We start from the raw sequence: 23,764 nt of genomic DNA, 5'->3' as shown, positions 1-23,764 counted from the left end.
CTGTTTTATTATGATTTAAGTGTCATACAGTTTGAATAAGCTACACAAATCTAAGTCCATGTTATTAGCTTTTATAAGAAAGAGGACAGATAAGACAAATGAAGAAGAAACCCGCGTTTACTCTGAAAGCTTTCTGATCCAAATATTTATCTCTAGGATTCTTACACATTTCCAAGTAAAATCCTATTCCAATGCTATATTACCTCATTCTGGACCATAAGGAAAATGCTGAAGTCTTTTCAACTTGTTTACAAATAACGAACTCCTAGTCATAAACCTAATAGCAGTAAACATGACTCCATGACATTAATAAACCTAGATTCTGAAGCAAAATAAACCTTATGAAGAGCAGTAAACATTTAAAATTATAAAACACCTCTACCTACCTAACGAAATCATCTATTTTGACTAGATAGTATTCATATGGATAAAAGGAAAACATGCATATTTTTGTTAAAACTGCACCTAAACTCCCATACTACTTAAAACTGTGAAGAACATATGGTTTTGTTCCCCCCCCCCCACCCCTACTACCCTGCGCTATTTTGGAGGTGGACTGTTCTCTTCCAACTCAAAGGGAACAAAATGCCCTGACCCCTCCCTAGATGTGGAGGAGCTGTAGGACTTGGCCCTGGAAGGGGCACTGGCCTCAGCCATGGCTGGAGAAATGGAATGCCTCTCAGCCCTGCTCTAAAGGCCTGATCTCTCAGAGCCCTCGTCATAGAGGTCTGGGAAGGAACTCGGGACCGTATCCTGGATCTTGGCCAGAACTTCCAACACCTTCATCTTATTGGTCTCAGCATAAGATCTCGGGCCCCACAGGAACTCATAGAGTGGAGGATCGCTATTGGGCACCTGGCGGTAGTTGAGGTACCCCTTCTGCACCAGATCTTTGGTGATGAGCTTTCTGGGCTCCCCAAAGATGGAGTGCTTCCTCCCAGCATAGATCCCCAACACATTGAGGAAATCCCAGATCTCCTCCTCGGTGGCGCGGTTACCCTTCATAAAGATGACCCCAGGAGCGCCATGAGGAGACCAGACTTGGGCAGCGCCTCCTCATCACTTGAACCTTCCTCAACCCGAGAGTGAACTTGTTGACGAGGGCATAGATGTTCCTGCTGCAGTCGACTTCCTTCAGCTCCAGGCCAAACACCAGCTCCACGCGCTCAGAGGCTCTGCTCAGGATCTCCGGGAAGTGCTCCTTGTACTTCCTTCCGATGACATTCAGCATGGCATTCTTTGTGATGGGCTCCTTCTTGGTGTACCTCTCCAGCAGGAAATCCATCACCATGCTGGCCTTCCTCATGAGAGGATCTTTGCGAATGCTCCGAGCGAGCAGGGCTGCTCGGGCGGCATCCGCACTATCCTCCTCGGGGCCCTGGGCACCTTGATCAGCTCCTGCACAGGAAGCCTCTGCATCAGGAGAGCTAGGGGCCATGGCTCCCTGAAGCTCCTGGCGATTGCCAGCAGCAGAGAAGCTCGGGGGAGAACCCTGAGGGACAGAAGAGGGGGAGGAGGGGCACTCCTCTCCTGGGGCTGCAGCAGCACTGGCCTGGGCCTCCTCAGTGTTCCCCTGGACCTGGTGGCGTTTCCCGTGGGCATGATGCTTGTTTTTGTGCTTCCGAGGCATGATGACACAGGTCAAGGACCGCAGGCGGGCGTGCAGTTAGGAAGGCAGGCAACGAGGGCGCCTTGAGGAAGGACAAAGAACTGTTGTGAGCACCTTCACCAGGGAGAGTCGTCCCCGACTTAAACCAAGTCTGCTTCGCAAGGCCACTGCTCTAGGACCCACAAGTCTCCTGTTCTCCTAGTCAGCCAGACCCCTGAGGAGGAAGTGAGAGTGAGACCTGGTGCGCAGCTAGATAGCCCTGCCTGGGCGTTAGACCGGGACCTGTGGAGGCTGGCAGGAGAGGCATGTCCTTTCATTTCACATTTAGAGTTAGGATGAAAATCGGGGAATGACCTCCTAGCACCCACCCCGATCCCTCTTCTGCTCTGAAGCTGATGCTGCCACCTTCCCTGTGACTCTGGAGAAGGAGAGGAGGGAGCACTCAGCCTCCCACCTAAGGTTCCCAGGACCCGCCCTTCTGTAAGCAAGCTCTAACCTCCCCACTCAGACCGCAGCCTCCCTTCCCCGTGTTTGGCCAGGAGGAAGCGCTGACCACAGGGGAGGGTCCTGATTGGCCCATGTGTCGGGGAGGATGGTCCTCACCCTGGCTCCTCCTGAGCCCTGACATCTTCCCTGTACTGACCAACCCTTGGGACCGAGGTCCCCTCCTTACTCACTGTCCCACATCCGAGATAGCAATGAGGGTGCTCCTCAGCCGTTAGAGCTGCCCGGATCCTAACCGCATGCTCTGAGGCCAAGTCGTGGGGGGTGGGGGTTTCACGTGGCCGCTGTTCTGGGGTGTGAGACCCTCAGTCCGCCCCCCCGAGGGTCCCTCCTTTTAGCTACAGGGCTCGGGGCTTTCCCTCTACTGAGCAGAACTGGAGTCCACCAGGCCCGGACTGAAGCCTTCCTCTCGGAGACCACCTGGGTGACATGGCGGACTTGGGGCTTTAGATGCAGGCCCGAATCTTCCAGGGGACAACAGGGGCAGGGTGGCCGGGGGTTGTCCGGCCTCCCCTCTTCAGAGGGAAAGGCTTGGTCGTGCCGGACGTGTGTTCCCGCACTTGTAACTCACGTCACCTCACACTTGGACGCCTTGTGAGACCTGGGAGTCCTCCGTCTGGGGACCCTACACGGCAGTTCTCTAAGACGACAACAGCTCTCCAAGATGGCTTCGCAGCCGCAGCGTGTGTGTGTGGTCGTCACTTCCGGTCATGTGCTTCTGTGTTCCAGGCGGACGGCAGAGGCGGGGCCAGGGTGGGCGGGGTTCCGGGGGAGCTTCCCGGAGGATTGGCATGTGCACCTTTCCTTGAATCACAGCAGATCCTGAGACCTTCTGTGTACTGAGCGGAGTCTACGGGCCTCCCTCTCAGGCTCTAGCTTCCGTCAGCACCCCAGCAGGAATTGTTTCTGGCCTGGCCGAACTGGTTCCTTGATCTCCTGAGAATGACAGTGAGGGCACTTTCGGGCCCCATCTTCTGGGCTGAGTGATGCTCCATCCAATCTCTCTCTCTTCCCTTGTCCCCTGTATGTGGTGGGCTACGTGCCATCTGCTGACCTGAGGCCAAGGCCTCACATCGAAGACATCACGTCCCGAGACTCCTGGTGAGAAGTGCAAGTACATCTCCTTGGACACTTCTGCCTGAGGCTTCCAGGAAATGGCTGCTGCCGGTAAGATGAGCTGAGAGGGAAGGATGGGAGACTGCCTTCTGTGGTGTGGAACCCCTCACATCTCACGCAGGATCTTCACATTGACTGCTGGCAGGGCCTGGAAATCCTTCCCTTTCTGGTATGAATCCACCTCTGTCCCCAACCATGCCCCACACAATCCCAGTAGAGAAGTGAAGGGGCTCCTTAGCCTGATGGTTCTCGCTGTGGGCTCTTAGTCAAGTGAAGGGGCATTGTTCAAAAGTTCTGAGGTGAATTTCTGTTCTTTGGTACAACTTTTGTGGTACTACATTTTCTCTTTTAGTCCCTGTTTGATATTCTATTAAGGTGATTACTTAAAAGGGCCAATTGTCATCCACCAGCAAACTTTGTGCTGGTTATTTCATGACCTCTGGGCCATATGCCACATCCAACTCAAACTTCTGTTCCCCATGGTCTTTGCATGGGAGCTCTGAGATGCTACCTCAGATTCCTTCAGTGAGGCTGTAGCGATTCATGGCTCCAGGGCACAGTGGAAGAATCAAGGGCTGAACTTAAAGCCTTTTCCAGCTGATCCTGTTGTCTTCTTCCCTCGTAGGCTGCACACCCCTTGTCAGTGTCCATGTACTCCCTCACCTTGACACTCATATGGTCAAGTTCATTGGAGACTTACTTTGCCTTGGGGATTATTGAGTTTTGTGTTTTTGCTTCTGTTAATAGTCTTTATTCCTTGTATAAGTTTTCCATGGTTTATTCTGGGTACAGGAAAGAGCAGCCCACGTTTGATTGTGGTCTCAGCTGGTCTGACTGGAGTAGATGTGTACAGGAGTTAAGGAACATCGACAGTCTTACAATATGTGCTCCTCAGGAATACACATAACATACTATTCTGTTTGAGACTTCTTTCTCCTAAGGCTGTCAGGAAGTTCTTCTTGTTGCCTCTATGTGGAATGTATACACTGTTCTGAGGTTTCCTTGTAGGTACATTTTTTTGTACGGTTGCTTTTATTTATGGTGTATTTTCTATTTCGTGACCTAAGTAATTGTTGATTTTTCCAGGCCAGACTCTTGATTTTGCTATGGTGATCTATTTTACATGAGATAGCTGAAGTTCTTTATATGTTTGAATATTTCCTGTGCGTGTTTCCTAAGAGTTTTAATTTGAGGATAAAATATTATGTTATCTTTTGGTTTTCATTGTTCTTATTCATTTGGCCTTGTTGTATATAACTCTGTACTGGCTATGTGTCCTTGTCCAGATTTTTTCTACATTTTAAATCAGTAGAGCGTTTCTACAAAAATTTTAATTGAGGATAATTGCTTTATAGTGTGTTAGTTTCTGTTGTACAACACTATGAAGCAGCTATAATTATACATATATCCCCATCCATGAGCATCCCTCATGCCACCCCCATCTCAGTCCTCTAGGTTGTCACAGACAGCAGTCTGAGCTGCCTCTGTTCCAGAGCATCTCCCCACTAGCTATCTCTGGTAAACATGGCCGTGCATATACGTCACAGCCTGTCTCATTTGTCCCTCTCTCCATCCCTTGCTGTGTCCATGTCTTTTCTCTGCATGTGTCTCTATACCTACCCTGCAGATAAATTCATCAGTGACATTTTCTAGATTCCATATAAATGCGTTAATACGCAATACATTTTGCTCCCTTTCTGGCTTACTTCACTCCGTGTAACAGACTCTAGGTGCATTCACCTCACTACAACTGACTTAAATTTGTGACTTTTTATGGTTGAGTAATAGTCCGTTTATATAGCTACAACTTCTGTATCTATTCATCTGTCAGTGGAAGTTGAGGTGGTTGCTTCCATGTCCTAGCTATTGTAAATAGTGCTGCAATATACAGTGCGGTCCATGAATGTTTTCACGCATGGCTTTCTCAGTGTGTATGCCCAGTAGTGGGAGTGCTGAGTCATAGGGTAGTTTTATTTCTAGTTTTAAAAGGACTCTCCATACTGTTCTCCATAGTGGCTATATCAATTTACATTCCCCCTCAAAGTGCAAGAGGGTTCCCTTCTCTCCATGCCACTTCAGCACTTATTGTTTCTAGATTTGTTTATGATAGCCTTTCTGGCAAGTATGAGGTGATGCATCACTGTAGCTTTGGTTTGCATTTTTTCATAATGAGTGGTGAACATCTTATCTTGTGAGCATCTGTAATTTTTTAAAGAACAGATTTAGGATTACAGAAAATTTAGCAGGTAGTATACAGAGTTCGTATAGAACCAGTCTCTTCCTCCACTTAGCATCTTCTGTTATTAACATCTTGCATTGGTTCAACTGATACAAGTTCATTTGTTAAAACTGAGCAACTCATATCAATATGGTGTTATTAACTGTTGTCCATTGCTTACAATATATTTTACTTTCGCTGCTTTGCAGTTCTGAGTTGTTGCTTTTGTTCGGTTTCTCAGTCATCTCTGACTGTGACCCCATGATCCGTAGCACACCAGGCTCCCTATGCTTCACCATCTCCTGGAGTTGGCTCAGACTCATGTCCATCCAATCAGTGATGCCATCCAAACATCTCATCCTCTGCTGCCTCCTTTTCTTTTTCCCTTCCATCTTTCCCAACATCAGGGTCTTAACGAATGAGTCAGCTCTTCCCATCAGGTGGCCAAAAGTTTGGAGCTTCAACTTCAGCATCAGATATCCCCATGAATATTCAGGGTTGATTCCCTTCAGGAATGACTGGTTTGATCTCCTTTCTATCCAGGAGACTCTCAAGAGTCTTCTCCAGGACCACAATTGTACAGCATCAATTTTTCAGTGCTCCGCCTCCTTTACAGTCCAGCGCTCACATCCACACATGACCCCTGGGAAAATCATAGTTTTGACTAGACACACATCTTTTGTCAATGTGATGTCTCTGCTTTTTATTACGTGATCTAGGTTTGTCATAGCTTTTCTTGCGAGGAAAAAGCATCTTTTAATTTCATGGTGTCTTTTAATTTGGGGCTTCCCTCGTAGCTTAGTTGGTAAAGAATCTGCCTGCAATGCAGTAGATCCTGGGTCAATTCCTGGGTCAGGAAGATCCCCTGAAGAAGGAAATGGGAACCCAATTCAGTATTCATGCCTGGATAATCCCAGGGACAGAGGAGATTTGGCGGCTACAGCCCATGGGGTCACAAGAGTGGGACACGACTTAGTGACTAAACCACCACCACCACCGCCATGGCTGCTTTCACCATCCACAGTGATTTTGGAGAAGAAATTTAAATCTTCCATTGTTTCTACTTTTTCTCCATCTGTTTGCCATGAAGTGCTGGGACCAGATGCCATGATCTTAGTTTCTTGAATGTTGAGTTTTAAGCCAGGTTTTTCATTCTCTTCTTTCACGCTCATGAAGAGTCTCTTTAGTTCCACTTCACTTTCTGCCATAAGGGTGGTATCATATGCACATCTGAAGGTATTGATATTTCTCCTGGCAATTTGATTCCAGCTTGGGTTCATCCATCTGGGAATTTTCATGATGTACTGTGCAGATAACTTAAATAATCAAGGTGACAATATGCAGCCTTGATGTACCTGTGTCCCAATTTTGAACCTGTCTGTTGTTCCTTGTCCACTTCTAACTGTTGCTTCTTGACCTGTATACCAGTTTCTCAGAAAGCAGGTAAGGTGGTCTGGTATTCCCATCATTTAAGAATTTTGCAGTTTCCTGTGATACACACAGGCAAAGACTTTTGCATAGTCAAACAAGTAGAAGCTTTCCTGGAATTCTCTTGCTTTGTCTATGACCCAATGGAGATTACCAATTTGATATCTGATTCCTCTGCCTTTTCTGAACCCAGCTTGTACATATTGAAGTTCTCTTTTCAGATACTGTTGAAGCGTAGCTTGAAGGATTTTGAGCATTCCCTAGCTTGCATGTGAAATGAGCACAATTATATGATAGTTTGAACATTCGTTGGCATTGCACATCTTTGGGATTGGAATGAAAGCTTACCTTTTCCAGTCCTGTGTCCTCTGCTGAGTGGTCCAAATTTGCTGGCCTATTGAGTGCAGTACGTTAGCAACATCATCATTTAGGGTTTGAAATAGCTCAGCTGAAATTTCATCACCTCCACTAGCTTTGTTCTTAGGAATGCTTCCGTAGGCCCCCTTGACTTCACACTCCTGGATGTCTGGCTCTACGTGAGTGATCACATCATCGCTGTTATCTGGGTCATAAAGACCTTTGTTGAACAGTTCTTCGGTATCTCCTTGCCACCTCTTCTTAAAATCTTTTGCTTCTGTTCTGTCCCTATAGTTTCTGTCCTTTATTGTGCCCATCTTTGCATGAAATGTTCCCTTTGTGTCTCTAATTTTCTTGAAGAGAACTCTACTCTTTCCCACTCTATTTTCTCCCTATATTTCTTTGCATTGTTCACTTGAAAATGCTTTCTTATTATTCCTTGCTGTTCTTTGGAAATCTGCATTCAGATTGGTATATCTTTCCTTTGCCTTTTGCTTCTCTTCTTTCTCAGGTATTTGTAAGGCCTCCTCAGACAACCATTTAGCCTTTCTCATTTCTTTTTCTTGTGGATGGTTTTGGTTACCACCTCCAATACCTTGTTCTGAACCTCCATCTTTAGTTTTTCAGGCAGTCTTCCTACCAGATCATATCCTTTGAAAGTATTCCTCACCTCCACTGTATAATCATAAGGAACTTGATTTAGGTCATATCTGAATGGCCTAGTGATTTTCTCTACTTTCTTCAGCTTAAGTCTGTCTTTTGCAGTAAGGAGCTTATGATCTGAGCCAGAGTGAGCTCCAGGTCTTGTTTATGCAGGCTGTGTAGAGCTTCTCCATCTTCAGCTGCAAGTTATTCTTTTACTTCCTACTTTTCCATTCCAGTCCCCAATTATGAAAAGGACATTGTGGAGGCATGTTAGTTCTAGGCTGTGATGTACATCTTCATAGCACCACTGGACTCTAGCTTCTTTGGCATAAGTTTTTGGAGCATAGACTTGGATTACTGTGATGCTGAATGCTTTGCCTTGGAAATGAACCAAAATCATTCTGTCCTTGTGGACAATGCACCCAGTACCTGCAGTTCGCAGTCTTTTTTTGACTATGAGACTGCTCCATTTCTTCTAATGGATTTTTGCCCACAGATACAATGGTAATCTCAATTAAATTCACCCATTCCTGTCCATGTTAGTTGTCTGATTTCTAAAATGTTGACGGTCACTCTTGCCATCTCCTGCTTGACCAATTTCTATTGATTCATGGAGGTAACATTCAAGGTTCCTATGTAGCACTGTTCTTTACAGCACCAGACTTTACTTTTACCACCAGACACATCTATAACTAAGTGTCGTTTTGACTTTGGCCCTGTCTCTTCATTCTTTCTGGAGCTATTTCTGGGCTCTTCCCCAGTAACATATTAGACACTTACTGACCTGGTTGGCTCAGGTGTCTCCCGCCGGTATGATCTCCTGGTATCATAACTTTTTGCCTTTTCATGATGTTCATGAGTTTCTCGAGGCAAGGATACTGAAGTGGTTTGCTATTCTCCTCTCCAGTGGACCGCATTTTTTAGAATTCTCCACCATGACCCGTCCACCTTGGGTGGCCCTGCAAAGCCTGGCTCGTAGCTTTTGAGTTACACAAAGGTGTGATCCACGGGATCATTTAGGTTAGCTTTGTGTGATTGTGGTTTTCATTCTAGAGAATAGGGCATGGTAGGTCTTCTGTCTGCCCTCTGAAGAATGAGTTTAAGAAGCTTGTGGAAGCTTGTTGATGGGAAGGACTGGCTATGAGGAAACCTGGCTCTTGCTCTATTGGGTCGGGTAACGCTCAGTAAATAAATAAATAAAAATTCAGTTCACTTTAGTTTAGTCGCTCAGTCGTGTCTGACTCTTTGCGACCCCATGAATTGCAGCACACCAGGCCTCCCTGTCCATCAACAACTCCCGGAGTTCACTCAGATTCACGTCCATTGAGTCAGTGATGCCATCCAGCCATCTCATCCTCTGTCGTCCCCTTCTCCTCCTGCCCCCAATCCCTCCCAACATCACAGTCTTTTCCAATGAGTCAACTCTTCACATGAGGTGGCCAAAGTACTGGAGTTTCAGCTTTAGCATCACTCCTTCCAAAGAAATCCCAGGGCTGATTTCCTTCAGAATGGACTGGTTGGATCTCCTTGCAGTCCAAGGAACTCTAAAGAGTCTTCTCCAACACCACAGTTCAAAAGCATCAATTCTTTGGTGCTCAACCTTCTTCACAGTCCAACTCTCACATCCATACATGACTACTGGAAAAACCATATCCTTGACTAGACGGACCTTAGTCAGCAAAGTATAAAAATTAGAAAAGCATAACGAAATATGTAATTATTTCAATATGAGTAAAATGATTAATGACATTCTAGCTGTTAGTTTGTTACTGAATAGCTAATTAAGAAGGATATTGAACACAGAAAGAAATATGTGAGATGTAGCTAATATGGAGGAGGATGAAATTCCCCTTGCCCTTCTGGTTTTTTGTGGGTGGTCGAAGAATTAAATTGATGTGAGACAGATTAATAGGATAAAATAAAAGTACAATAACACATAGACATGACAGAGACCCAGGAAAACTGAGTAACTCATCAACTTGGCCAAAGCCCAGAGCCAAAGAGAGAAGAAAATTTTAATGGTAGTCATTTCGAACTTGAAAGGATAGGCAGGCAGTTCACAGGGAGATGGAAAAGGGAATGTTGGTAAACGAATGTTTTCTGTGCCAGTCAGAGATTCCTGGCCACAGAGTGGACTCTCATCCCTAGGCCCTGCCAAGATTTTGCCACCACACCTTGCCCATAATCTATGCAGCTATCTCTGGTCATAGTTCTCTTCAGGGAACAGGACCTTTGTCTAAGTTCTTTCAGGCAGTTAGGCCAAAGGTCAAGTTCCTTACTGAATCTTTTGGCCTTGATTGTTTTCAGTTAGAATGACCTGTGTATCAAAAGAGACAGTTTGAGATGGCATGTTTTGCTCCCCCATACTAACTAGGAAAGTAAAAACAAATACAGTAAAGAAGAGAAATTTATAAAGTCATTAATCCTAGTTTCCTTTGTATGACATTTACATTTTGAAAGATACATGTTAACATAAAAAAACAGTGTTAAATAACAGCCTATGAAGGAAAATCTGATTTACTTTGCATTGTTCTTTGGAAAATCAAGGAATGTTTAAATAAAGTACATTTACAGTCACTGTTTAGAGTCAATGGCAGCAAAGACAAAAGAATGTATTTGTCTTTCTCTATTATATTTTTTAATATTTCTTGCAATATGTTGCTTTACAATGTTGTGTTAGCTTCTATTCCATACTAAAAGTAATCAGACATACATATACATATATCCTCTCACTTTGGATTTCCCTCACATTGAGGACACCCCAGTGAATTAAGGAGAGTTCCCTGTGCTATACAGTATATTCCCAACAGTTGTCTATTTTACACATAGTATCAATAGTGTGTATGTGTCAATCCCAATATTCTAATTTCTGACACCCTAACCCTTTCCCCCTTGGCACCATACGTTTGGTCTCTATATCACTGTCTTCATTTCTGCTTTGCAAATAGGGTCACCTATGCCATTCTTGTCGATCCTACACATATACATTAATATTCAATCTTTGTTTTTCTCTTTCTGACTTCCTTCTCTGTATAACACTCGATAGGTTCATCCGCCTCTCTAACAATGACACAATTTTGTTCATTTTTATGACTGAGAAATATTCCATTGGGTTACCCTGTGGGCCAGCCTACCAATGCAAGAACGGTGATTACAAACTCTGGTTCTGGAAGATACCCAGAAGAAGGAAGTGGCAACACACCCCAGTATTCTTACATGGGAAATCCCACGGACAGAGCATTCTGGCGAGCTACAGTCCTTGGGGTCTCAGAAGAGTCAGATACAACTTAGCAACAAAATAACAAGAACAATATTCCATCACGTATAGCTTCCACTACTTCTCTATACTTACATCTGTCAATGGACATCTACGTTTCATCCATGTGCTGGTTGTTGTAAGCAGTCCTGCAGTGAACATTAGAGTGCTTGTCTCTTTTTGAATTATGGGTCTGTGGTGTCGATGGCAGAGTTAATGCTGACCTGTAAGAAGGCTTACGCCAAGGGGGACCACTAGGACTGCTTCTGCCAGTGCCCCCATCCCTGTGGTGAGCCCCAGCTGACTCATGCCTCCACAGGACACTGTTGAACACTTGGAGGTAGGTTTGATTCAGTCTCCTGTGGAGTAAATGCTCCTTTTCTCTGAGTCTTGGTGCATGCGAGACTTTGTTTGTGCCCTCCAAGAGTGGTGTGTCTGTTTCCCCTACTTCTGTGGGAGTCCTATAACCAAATCCCTCTGCCCTTCAAGGTCAGATGACCAGGGAATTTCAAGTCCCTTTGTCAGAACCGCAGGCTGGGTTCCTTGATGTGAGGTGCAGAACTTTCACAATCGTGGGAGAACTTTGGTATTTTTGTTCTCCAGTTACCCACCCAGTGGGTATTGGATTTGAATTCATTGTGATTGTACCCCTCCTATTATCTTGTTGCGACTTCCACTTTTTCTTTGAACGTGGGATATCAATTTCGGTGTGTTCCAGCATCCTCCTGTTGATAGTTGTCCAACAGCTAGTTGCAGTTATGGTGCAGGAAGAGACGAACAGACATCCTCCTACACCGCCAGCTTGAAACAGAAGCCTCTGAAATACAGTTTGGAGTAGTGAGATGACAGGAGAACTGAAGGACACTAGGTCTGCCTCAGGCTGGGAGGAGTGGAACAGTGTGGCCTCTCGACATATGCAGACCAAATGTCTATTTCCAGCTCTGTCACAAGTCTTGTGAACTTGAAAATATTACCAAATCCATAATCTGCAAAGTGAGTCTTCTAAACCCTATTTTGTAGAACTAGTGTAATATATGTGATATTTATAAAGCTCCTGCAATAATAGATTTCAAAGAATGACATTTATTCCTCTGATAATTATGACCATAGTATCAACTATTGGAGAATTTTTTTTTTACTTGCATGAGATATCAGAAATATGTGGCACTTCTGGAGTGAACAAAGTCCTGCTTAAATATTAAAACTATATAAAATTTCCCTATTTGTAATTATGTCATTTGAATGTAGAGGAATCTCTCCTGCCTGGATGCTACTCAGAACTTCTAGAATTGTGTCAGAGATGAAGATCTTCCCTTCCAGCTGCGTTTTCATCCATACCACCACCCCTCATTTTCATTAATTTCACCAGCACCAAAAGTGCAGCCTTCATTTGAAGTTCCCCAAATTATGCTTAAAATAAGCAGTAGGGCGTTTCTGTAACATAGTGCCCTCTGACCCCAGTGTGGAGAGTGCTGTTACAGTGGGTATTAGATATCTCAGTTCAAGGAATTACTATCCTTCTTTCTGCCAAACATCCTGGAGGCAGTGGGGTTAAATCCCCAGTTTGTGCACTGTTTCCCTATACTGGAGCAGGAGCACAGAACCCATTGTATTCCTGTCCCAGGTGGAGAGTGTCTGTTTTACCCACAGTCTCAAAGTAAAAATCAAGGGTAATCTTCCATTCTGTTCTTCAGCTTCTCAAGTTAAACCCCCCATTTCAGGGTCACCCCCCGCCCTCAATTCACTCAGCTTCATTTAGGCTACCAACCCATCTAACTTCAAGTTACATCCTCAAGGGAACTGCAGTGTTCCAAAGCGCCCACATTCCTCGCCTCAAAGCATTCACTTTTGACTGCTCTCATCTGAAACCTCCTCTCATTCTCATCCCTTGTTTCAACTTGTCACATATTTAGGTCTCAAAGGGTACCTCACCATCATCTTGATATGGCGGCATCTTGTAGACACTGAACTTCTATGGACAGTCGCTCAGGCTTCTGTTTATTACCATCCCCAGTTCTGCTATGGAGCATTCCAAGGATAGATGCTCAATTAGTAAGTTGTCTACTTTATTACTATTTAAATTCTACCACAATCTTGAATAATCTAAGGATATACTTTTACTAAAAAGGAGTATTAAAGAATTTAACAAAACCAGAAAGTTACCAAAATTTACTTTTTGTTTTCTTTTTCACTTGACCTAAGTTATTTGAAACTCCAGTACTTTGGCCACCTCATGCGAAGAGTTGACTCACTGGAAAAGACTCTGATGCTGGGAGGGATTGTGGACAGGAGGAAAAGGGGACAACAGAGGATGAGATGGCTGGATGGCATCACGGACTCGATGGACATGAGTTTGAGTGAACTCCCGAAGTTGGTGATTGACAGGGAGGCCTGGCATGTTGCAATGGGGTCACAAAGCATCGGACACACCTGAGTGACTGAACTGAACTGAACTGAGTGAAGTTATTTTACCACAGTCTCTTCAAATTTGCACGAAAATCCCTCTTCCATTGCTGTGTTTTCTTGTTCTAGATCACACAGCAATGAAGTTTCTATATTTGCATTATAAAATATAAAAACTTTAACTGGAACCTGATAAACAGTAATAAACGTGTGATCCATATTTTCACCAGCAGAACACTGATTTCCTGTTTTTGTCCTCCCAATGATAAAGAATTTATTGGAGAAACAGAACAGTTTTAAGTATCCGTTTTATGAAGCAGAGCAAAATTACACTCCTGAGAAGGATGAGAGCAGGCTGTCTGGAAACCAGAAGCAGTCCTGCCGTGGGGTAGGGTCATGTGTATCCTGTGTCATTTGACTGACAAGCTGATGGACAGCTTTAGGTTATATAACTTTTCTCCTAATGTGCAGGCAATTAACCATGAGTACCCAAGCAAAATCCATGGAGTGGGAGGGAAGACAGAAACCACAGTGCTATTTTTATAAATATGGCATCGTGAACCCTGGGTTACATTAGTCACCTTTTAGGTCTTGGTGCACCTGTGCCACCCCGTGCTGGCACTTTGTCTTGCTTGGTCCTGACATGGCTGGAAACCTACTGGTGGTCATTGGGCAGAACAGGGAGCCTCTCTGGGTGTGCTCTGACCACCAGTGTTCAGGTGGGGAAGTGGAAGACAAAGCATCCCTGGCTGCTAACCTGGCTCAAGTATTATACTCCCAATTAGATTGTAAACAGGGAACAGCCATCGTTCCCACGGGAAATGTTTGGGAGTTTGCCATGTGATAGCCGTCTCAGAGCTGAGTGCTGACTCTGTATACAGTTGTCCTTCTTCCTGAGAGAATGTCTGAGCAAGGATGGTATAAATGTTCTTCTGGGTCAACTCAAAAGTCATAGATGTCTAAACTTGTCTAGATATTTTTTGGGGTCATCTGAGAATTTTCCTTAATCTTGTTATATCCAGCTGAGATCCTGCATGGAGAGGGGAACTCGGATTCTTATGGAAATCTAGTGGGCCCTCTGACTTCCTGAGGTGGGTAGAGCTTAAGGAGCTCTGGAGCCCGAGGTTAGAGAGCCGAGCATTGTTGATGGGGCCGGGCGCAGTGATGTTCAATGCTGAGTATAGTGAAGAAGAGGTCTCTGGTCCAAGAGGCTCCTTTTTTGTCCAGAAAGAGTTCCTGTGAACAGGGCTCAGGGGCTGGCTGATGGTTAGTATCATCGGGAGAAGGGGAAGGGCTTCTGTAGGCAAATTAAGCATTGTCAAGCCAGACGAGTCTATCTGGCAAGTCTTTCAAAGTTCAGAGATTTTCCTTAAGGCACAGAAGACTTGGACATAAGGAACCTTGCTGGAAACCTAAGGGGCAACTCTTCAGCGATGGACAGTCAGTTATCCATTAGAAAAGGAAATGACAAATGCTCATAAGGGGCTTTAGGTATCACTGAAGTCCCTTATGGCCTTTTCATGGCTATGGCATCCCTCACCTGTGAGCTTGCTGGGCAGAATGTGGTTCAGTTCTCTCCCCAGGGCCCATTGTGGATTCCCTGCATATTTTTTTTTAGAAATTATTTGTGTATTTAATTTTGGTTGTGCTGGCCTCTTCATTGCTGCGTGTGTGTTCTCTAGTTTCGAGGAGCAGGGGCTACCCTTCATTGGGATACACTGGCTTCTCATTGTGGTGGCTTCTCTTACTCTGGAGCACAGGCTCTAGGACAAATGGGCTTCACTAGTTGCAGCAAGGAGTGGTAAAGTAGAAGAAGTGTTAGGAGATTGCTGTTGTAGTTCAGTCTCTAAGTTATGTCTGAGTCATTGTGGCCCCATGGAATGTAGCCCTCCAGGATCCCCTGTCCATGGGATTCTCTGGGCAGGAATACTGGAGTGGGTTGCCATTCCCTTCTCCAGGGGAACTTCCCAATCCAGGGACTAAACCCGGGTCTCCTGCCATTTCAGGTAGATTCTTTACCACCTGAGACACAAGGGCAGCCATATTTTGGAAGGTAGCCAGAAAATTTTTAGCAAAATATCTTTTTCTTTCTTTGTCCATTCTCTCCCTATCCTGTAGACACACTCAGCTTGAATTTTATAAACACAAAGTGGAGGCTTTCATGGCATACAGTGTCTGGATTTGTCCACCCAAAAGCAAAGATATTGGGAGTCTAGGCGCAGAGAAATGCAGAAGAAAGTGACTTTCATTCTAGCCCTATGAGCCAGTTTAACAGGCCACAGTTTAAAATTTTCGATGGGGTAGCATGGAGACCTCCGTAACTGAAACCTATCACATCAGGTTTTGACTCAAAGCCACATGGCCAGGACTCCAACCACACCCCAAATTCCAGTTTGGGACTTAAAGCATGGTCTTTTAATTAGAATCACTCACCTGATACCTTGACTTAGGGTGGCTCAGGTTGTTTGTGTCTCAGCACAGAAGGAATTCAGCAAGAGGCAAAGTGTTAGGCAAGAAATAGATTTATTTATATAGGATGCTTGTAAGAGATGCAAGCAGGCGGGTGACAGAGCTCTGCCTGGAGGATTCAGTGGAATACACTCTATAGTCAATGGAAAGTGGACGACTAGGAAAGACTGCCTTCTTTGAGTAGAGGTCAGGCTTACATCTGCTAAGCTGCTAAGTCACTTCAGTCGTGTCCGACTCTGTGCAACCCCAGGGACGGCAGCCCACCAGGCTCCCCCGTCCCTGGGATTCTCCAGGCAAGAACACTAGAGTGGGTTGCCATTTCCTTCTCCAATGCATGAAAGTGAAAAGTGAAAGGGAAGTCGCTCAGTCATGTCTGACCCTTAGCATGGACCTCAGCCCACCAGGCTCCTCAAACCAAGGGATTTTCCAGACAAGAGTACTGGAGTGGGGTGCCACTGCCTTCCCACCCAATTCATTTGGAGCAGGAGAGTGTCTGACTTTATAAGGTCAAAGTTGGATTATTGTAGAACTACTTCAAATGGATAGAAGGGTCGTGACATTCCTCTTTTACTTAAAAGCCTGGGAAACATATCTTGTATTATTTATGGCTTTATATTTAAACAAACCTGCCTTCTTCAACTACATTCTGATACCTTTCTTGAACAATGTTAACTTACAATGATCTACCAATGGTTCCTAGGTTTCTCTATCTCTATTCCCCTTCTGGACTTCTAGATCTACCTGTCTGTGTGTCTGTGCTCAGGCCCTCATTCATGTCTACTCTTTGCAACCCCATGAACTGCAGCACTCCAGCCTCTCTGTCCATGGGTTTCTCAGGGCAGGAATACTGGAATGAGTAGCCACCTTCTCCTCCAAGAGATGTTCCAGAACAGGGATCAAACCTTCATCTCCTGCATTGCAGGTGGATTCTTTTCCACAGAGTCACCTGGGACAGCTACCTGTATCCTATGCTATTCCATCCCTGTTGTATGGAGGCAGGCTCGCCCAGCCAAGAGCTGGCGTTTCTCTTGGTGGGAACCTTCTAAATGAAGGTCTCCAGCTTAGACTATTGTCTGGAATTTAGTGAGCATTTTTCTTCCCAACAAGTGGAAGAAGCAGTCATGCATGTGCAGAAACATCAAGGGTAAACTTTCCTAGCAAGGACTTGAGGGGAGGGGCCACAATACTTGGTTTGGGGCCTTCCTTCAATTCCCTTTATCGTGGAGGATTGGAAGGACAAAGGCCCAGGGAAATCAGTCTGCACAGAGTAGCTGACCCACGTATGAAAGAACTGTCCTCCCTGCCACATCAAGGGTTACCTGAAGCTCCTCTGGAGAAATGACCAGGTGTCCTCTGGGAACTGCTGGGAGGTCTAGCAGCTCCTGTCTCTTTACCTGAGGACATGTGCTCAGAGTAAGGCCCACAACTCTCTGAGACCCAATAGAAGAAAGCGGAGGTTGCCTAACTTAGCACATCTACCTGTGGTCTCTCAGGACAGAAAGCTGGGACTGGAAATTGAGGCCTTCAGATGACTGGCTGCACCTGTCCTCAGTCCGGCTCCTAGGAAGACCTGTATTTCCTCCCTCTCTTCACTATTACTGTCCTCTCTCCAGGTCCTCTCACTGGCTTCCCATCTCCTAATGAGACCTGTCCTCTCATGCTACAGCCTTAAATTCCCTGAGACCGCCTTGGAGGATGTGAGGGCTGCCAACCTGTGGTCACTCATGGCTGACCCTAGGGGAGGGATTCTATAAAAGTGGTATAGTGTGAGTGGTTCCTTTAGTCCTCATGGTCCTCTGCTTGACTCTTGGCATGACCTGGAGTTCCTCCTGAATTTGACCCCTGAGTCCCAGCGCCTCACCTCCTGAGATGCTCTAAAAGGAAATGTGTGGGGTGCATCATGCCCACGTTCCCAAATTTGCCACTGTGAGGTGTAGATGGGCAGGGCTGTATTCTAGGTGCAGTCCCTTTATTCTCATCTGGAGTCACTAGTTTCCACTCTGTACTGAAGTGAGGCTTCTCCTAGTATACCAAGGCTCTCACCTCTCTGAGACCTCTCCAGCAGAAAGAGAAGCACTTCAGCCAGAAAGCTTTCTCCCGGGTCTCATAAGGCTGACATCAGGGGTTCGCTTCCAGTCTCCACTGTTCTGGGCTGAGTGGTCCTCTTGCCCCTCATTCTGGGACCTCATCCTCACTCCTGACAAGACTGAGACTACACCCTCCACTCACCTCAGGCTGTGCACCTCAGCACAAAGGAAGTTCTTGATTGGAAGACAAGGTGAACCCGAGGTGTGCAAAGCTATTAGGGCCTTCTGAGGAGGAGAACATACAAGGGCTCCACTCTCTTCTGGAGTCAGTGGTCCCCCAGGCTTAGATCAGATTTCTTACCTTGATTTCTGGTAGCATATGGGAATCCACCCTTTCTACTGGCTGATTCAGCTGGCCTGTGGCCAAGGCTTTCGCCTTCTTGAGAAAACAGAAGGGGAGGGGAGAGAGCCACTCCCTGGCTACCCTTGCCTGTTCCTCCGTGCCATCCCCCTTGCTATGGGGGTCCACTCATCAGCACCCAGTGTCCTCACTGTAAATCCTATGAAGGCCTGTTAGGATCTCCTACTTGAGCAGAATTGGAGCTTCTGCTGCAAGACCAAGGTGCTCAGCTCCCTGAGAACTTCTCCAACGTTGCCTTGCAGTAAAGGAAGGCTCACCTCAGACCGACTGCTCTCCCCATGACCACACAAGGCAAGAAGCAGGATATAGTTTGTGGGACCCCTAGTGTTCGAAAGTCTTCCCCTTGATAACTATCAGAGGCTGAGACTCTTCCATCCATTGACCTGGGGACACAGCGCTTAAGCTAAGGCTTTATGTCCCTGAGAATCAGGAAGGATAAATGAGGGCATATTGATCTTTTCAGGGTATCTGACATTGCATGTGTTCATGACCACCTTGTCCCTGAGTAGTTTTTGTCTTCTTTCATACCATTCATTTATCAACATTTTTTAAACTTTATTCCAAAACAGTTCTTTGGGACAGGACCCTATGTATCCAATGAGACACATTTTTTGGAGTGTTTAGAGGAAAAATGAATGAAAAGACATAATGTCTGGCTTAGGCTGGGAGAAGTGGCACATTGTGGGCTCTGCACTAATCCAAACCGGGGGATTAGTCCTTGGAAGGTCACTTCATCAGTTTGTGAACTTGAGAAATTGGCAAGTTATCCATCCACAAATGGAGTCTGCTAAATCCAATCCTGCATGAATGCTGGAATGCATGTACTACATATAAAGCAGTGGCATACTGATGAAGAAGTATTGGTTTGTAATAAGTGGAAGGTATGATTACTATGAACCCCTCAAATACCACTTTCCCATCTGAGTTTATTTTTAATCTAGAAGAGACCAGAGAATATGCAGTGAATTAGGAGAAAAGAAACAAATATTCTTAAATGAGCTAAATAAGTCAGAGTATTTTTTATTTTTACTAAAAGAATGTTTAAAAGAAATAAGGTAAACCACAAGTTGAAGAGTTTTTACTCTATTCTTTTCTCCTTTTTCTTTTTGTTTCTCAATAGTTTCTCTGGTCTTCTTTCACAGTAGCATGAAAATCACTCTTGCAGATCAGAAAGACAGTATAGATGGCTCTTGAATTTCTTTTATGTCTACCAAAACTGTACCTTTAAAACTTTAAAAACAGCAGTGAATATAACAGCAGTACCATTACCAAATTAATACTCGGAAGTAAAACAACCTCTTAGAAGTAAAATATTTGGAAAAAAAGAGAAACAAATAATATGTAGAAGTTACTCGTGTGAAAGAGAGAGAGAAATGTGATCGAAATAAATGTGATCTACCCACTACTACCACACACTCTTTAGGAGCTTGACTGCTCTTGAAGAAACATTCTCTTCTAATGTCATGTTAACTTGTTTGCATTGTGAACAATATATTCAGTACTTTCAGTGTGTGTTACAAACACCCAAACTTTTAAAACATTAGAACAGCTAGAAGCTACAATTTATATAATTCATACATTTGAATTCTGAAGCACAATAAACCTTATCAAAAGTAAGAACATTTGAAAATACTAAACACCTCCTTCACCTCTTTACCTTTCCAATTTAAATCATCGTTCATTAGGTATTTCTCATATGAATACAAGAAAACAGATGTATATTTTGTTAAACAAACTAGATCTAAACTCCCTTACCATTTAAAACTGTAAGAAGATATGGATTTTGTTCCCTCCACCCCTACTACTCTGCACTATTTAGGACCCTGACTGCTCTCCTCCCACACAAAGGGAACAGAGTGCCCTGCCCCCCTCCCTAGATGTGGGAGGAGCTGCCGGACTTGGCCTTGGAAGGGGCACTAGCCTTAGCCATGGTTGGAGCCCTGGCAGCACCTCTCAGCCCTGTTCTCTCCGCCTGATCTCTCAGAGCCTCCTCATAGAGGTCTGGGAAGGAACTAGGGAGCCTACCGTGGAACTTGGCTAGAACCTCCAGTACCTTCATCTTACTGGTGTCAGCACAAGCTCTCGGGCCCCACAGGAACTCGTAGCGTGGAGGATCACTATTGGGCACCTGGCGGTAGTTCAGGTACTCCTTCTGCACCAGATCTTTGGTGATGAGCCTTCTGGGCTCCCCAAAGATCCAGTGCCTCCTCCCAGCATAGATCCCCAACATACTGAGGAATTCCCAGATCTCCTCCTCAGTGGCGCGGTTACCATTCATGAAGATGACCCCCAGGAGCACCATGAGGAGACCAGACTTGGGCAGCCCCACCTCACCACTCGGACAATCGTTTCCTCCGAGGTTGAGCTTGCTGATGAGGGTGTAGATGTTCCTGCTACGGTCGACTTCCTTCATCTCCAGGCCAAAGACCAGCTCCACGCACTCACGGGCTGTACTGAGGATCTCAGGGAAGTGTTTCCTGTACTTCCTGCTGACGATTTTCATCAGGGCATTCTGCGTGATGGGCTCCTTCTTGGTGTACTTCTCCAGCAGGAACTCCACCAGTATCCTGGCCTTCCTGGCCAGAGGATCTTTGCGAGTGCTCTGAGTGGCAGGAGCTGCCTGGGAGGCACCTGCACTTTCCTCCTCTGGGCCCTGGGCACCTTCATCAGATCCTGCACAGGAAGGCCCTGCATCAGCAGAGCTAGGGGCCATGGCTCCCTGAAGCTCCTGGCGATTGCCAGCAGCAGGGGAGCTCAGGGGAGAACCCTGAGGGGCAGAAGAGCGGGAGGAGGGGCACTCCTCCTTTGGGGCTGCAGCAGCACTGGCCTGGGCCTCCTGAGTGTCGCTGCGGACCAGGTGGCATTTCCCGTGTGCGTGCAACTTGTTCTTGTGCCTCCAAGGCATGCTGACAGCAGGTCAGGGACCGGAGGTGGGAGTGCGGGCAGGAAAGCAGACAAGGAGGGCACCTGGAGGAGGGACAAGGACATGCTGTGAGAATCTTCAGTGAGGAGAGTCCTCCCTGGCTTGCATGGAAGCCGCCTCTGAAGGGTCCTCGAGGCCAGTGCTCTAGGACCCACAGGGCTCCTGTTCTCCTGGTCAGCCTGTCCCCTGAGACCGCTGAGTAGCAAGGGAGAGTGAGCCCTGGGGTGCATCAGACAGTCCTGCCTGGGCGTTAGAAGGGACAGGGCAGTGGGGGCTGTCAGGGGAGGAAGGTCCTCTCAGCTGACATACAGAGTCAGATGAAAATTGGTGCGAGACACCCTCATATCCAACGCCCCCAATCCCGCCACTCAGCCCGTTCCCTCTCTTGTCTGAAACTGACGCTGCCACCTTCCCTGTCACCCCAGACAAGGACAGGAGGGCGTACTCAGCCCCCCAGTGAAGGGTCCCAACACCTTTCTTTGCTGTCTCGTGGCTGTCCCTTCACAACCAGGCTCCAAGTCCCCTCTCAGACCACAACCCCCCTTCCCGATGTTTGGCCGGGAGGAAGTGCTGACCACAGGAGTGGTTCCTGAGGCACCCGTTTGTCACGGAGGATGGTCCTCATCCTGACTCTTCCCGAACCCTGACATCGTCACTCTACTGACCAGCTGCCAGCCCCTCAGACCCAAGTCCCCTCTTCTCCGAGTGTTCTGTGTCCGAGGTCGCAGTGAGGGACCCCTCAGCCTTTAGATCTGTTTGGCGGCTGCCCACTGACCCACAGCCAAATCGCGGTGAGTCGGGGGTTACACATGGCTGCCGTTCTGCTGCATGGAGACACTCATTCTCCCGAGGGTCCCTCCTTCACTCCACAGGGCTCATGGCTCTCCCTCTACTGAGCAGAGCTGGGGTCCAGCAGAGCCTGACAGAGGCATTCTTTCCCGAGACCCCCCCCCATTGGTTAGTGGACGGTCTTGGGGCCTAAGAGGTAGGCTGGATCCTCTGGTCTGAGTGCAGGGCTAGGGTAGCCGGAGGCTGTGCGGCCCCCTCTTCTCAGAGGGAAAAGGGATTCGGGATGCAGAGACGTGTCCCTGCACTCGTAACTCACGTCACGTCCAATCTTGACACCCGATGACACTTGGGACTGCTCCCGCTGGCCACCGTCAATGGCAGCTCTCAGAGATAGCGGCACTGTCAAGGATGGCGTCGCTCCCCCAGCGTGCTTAGGAGGACGTCACTTCCTGTCCTGCGCATCTGGGCTCCAGGAGGGCAGCAGGGGTGGGACCTGGACAGGCGGGTTTCCGGAGGAGCTTCTCCCGGGATTGGCACGTGGACTTTGCCTTGACTCTTAAGGGGTCCTGGGACGTCCCTGTCCTGAACTGTCAGCTGGCTCACTCCATGCCTCTCACTTGTGTCAGCACCCGCAGCAGGAAAAATTGGGGTGCCCAACTCAACTGCCTACCTGGAGCCCATGAGACCAACAGCGAGGGCTCTCTGGGCTCCCTCTTCTGGAGTAAGCGATGCTCTGTCGTTCTCCATGCCTTGCCTTAACCCCTGTAGATGCTGGGCTACGACCCATCTGCTGATCCGACGACAAGGCCTCATAATGAAAATGTGAACCCCCGAGTCTCCTGGTATGAAGTGCAGATACGTCTCATCTCGCCATTTCTACCCAAGGCTTCCTGGACATGGCTGCTACAGGTTAGATGAGCTGAGAGGGAAGGATGGGAGACTGTCTTCTGAGGTGTGGAACCCCTCACATCTCACTCAGAAACTTCATTCAATATGACTGCTGACAGGGCGTGGAAATCCTTCCCTTTCTGCTATAAGTCCACCGCTGTCCCCAGCCATGCTCATACCATTCCAGAAGAGTAAGTGAAGGGGCTCCTTAGCCTGACAGCTCTCACTGTGGTCTCTCAGTCGACTGCAGGGTCATTGCTCAAAAGTTCTGAGATGAAGTTCTGTCGTTTTGGACAATTCCTGTGGTACTCACTTTTCTCTTTTAGTCCCTGGGTGATAGTCTATTAAGGTGATCATTTCAAAGGGCCAGTTTTCATCACGTAGCATTCCCTGGTGGCTCAGGTAATAAAGAATCTGCCTGCGGTGTGGGAGACCGAGGTTCAATACAGAGGTTGGGAAGACCCCCTGGAGGAAGGCATGGCAACCCACTCTAGTATTCTTGCCTGGACAATTCCCTTGAACAGAGGAGCCTGGTGGGCTACGGTCCATGGGGTCACAAAGAGTTGGACACAACTCAGTGACTAAGCACACACACAACAAACTTTGTGCTGGTTATTTCATGATCTGGGCTGTACTGCCACATCCAAGTCAAGCTTTGGTGCCCCATATTCCTGGCATGGGCCCTCGGAAGTGCTGCCTCAGATTCCTTCA

General features: G+C 46.7%; 1 protein-coding gene and 1 pseudogene across 1 annotated transcript; both read right to left on the bottom strand.

The window, feature by feature from the left end:
- Positions 1 to 690: 690 nt before the first annotated feature.
- LOC108634699 lies at positions 691 to 1,630 on the bottom strand (annotated as a pseudogene).
- An 18,696-nt stretch (positions 1,631 to 20,326) lies between these two features.
- Positions 20,327 to 21,358, bottom strand: LOC102177971 (melanoma-associated antigen B4-like). The gene has a single exon (XM_018044766.1). The coding sequence runs from the start codon at positions 21,356 to 21,358 to the stop codon at positions 20,327 to 20,329; it is 1,032 nt and encodes a 343-aa protein (XP_017900255.1).
- Between the last annotated feature and the right edge of the window lie 2,406 nt (positions 21,359 to 23,764).

Source organism: Capra hircus, unplaced genomic scaffold, assembly GCF_001704415.2.
Source record: "Capra hircus breed San Clemente unplaced genomic scaffold, ASM170441v1, whole genome shotgun sequence".
NCBI classification, from domain to species: Eukaryota; Metazoa; Chordata; class Mammalia; order Artiodactyla; family Bovidae; genus Capra; species Capra hircus.
Note: the sequence above shows the minus strand (reverse complement) of the source record. Positions and strands in the feature narration are given on the sequence as shown.

Bases quoted from the DNA above. Each gene is read 5' to 3' on its own strand.
- LOC102177971 (XM_018044766.1), bottom strand. From the start codon at position 21,358: ATGCCTTGGAGGCACAAGAACAAGTTGCACGCACACGGGAAATGCCAC.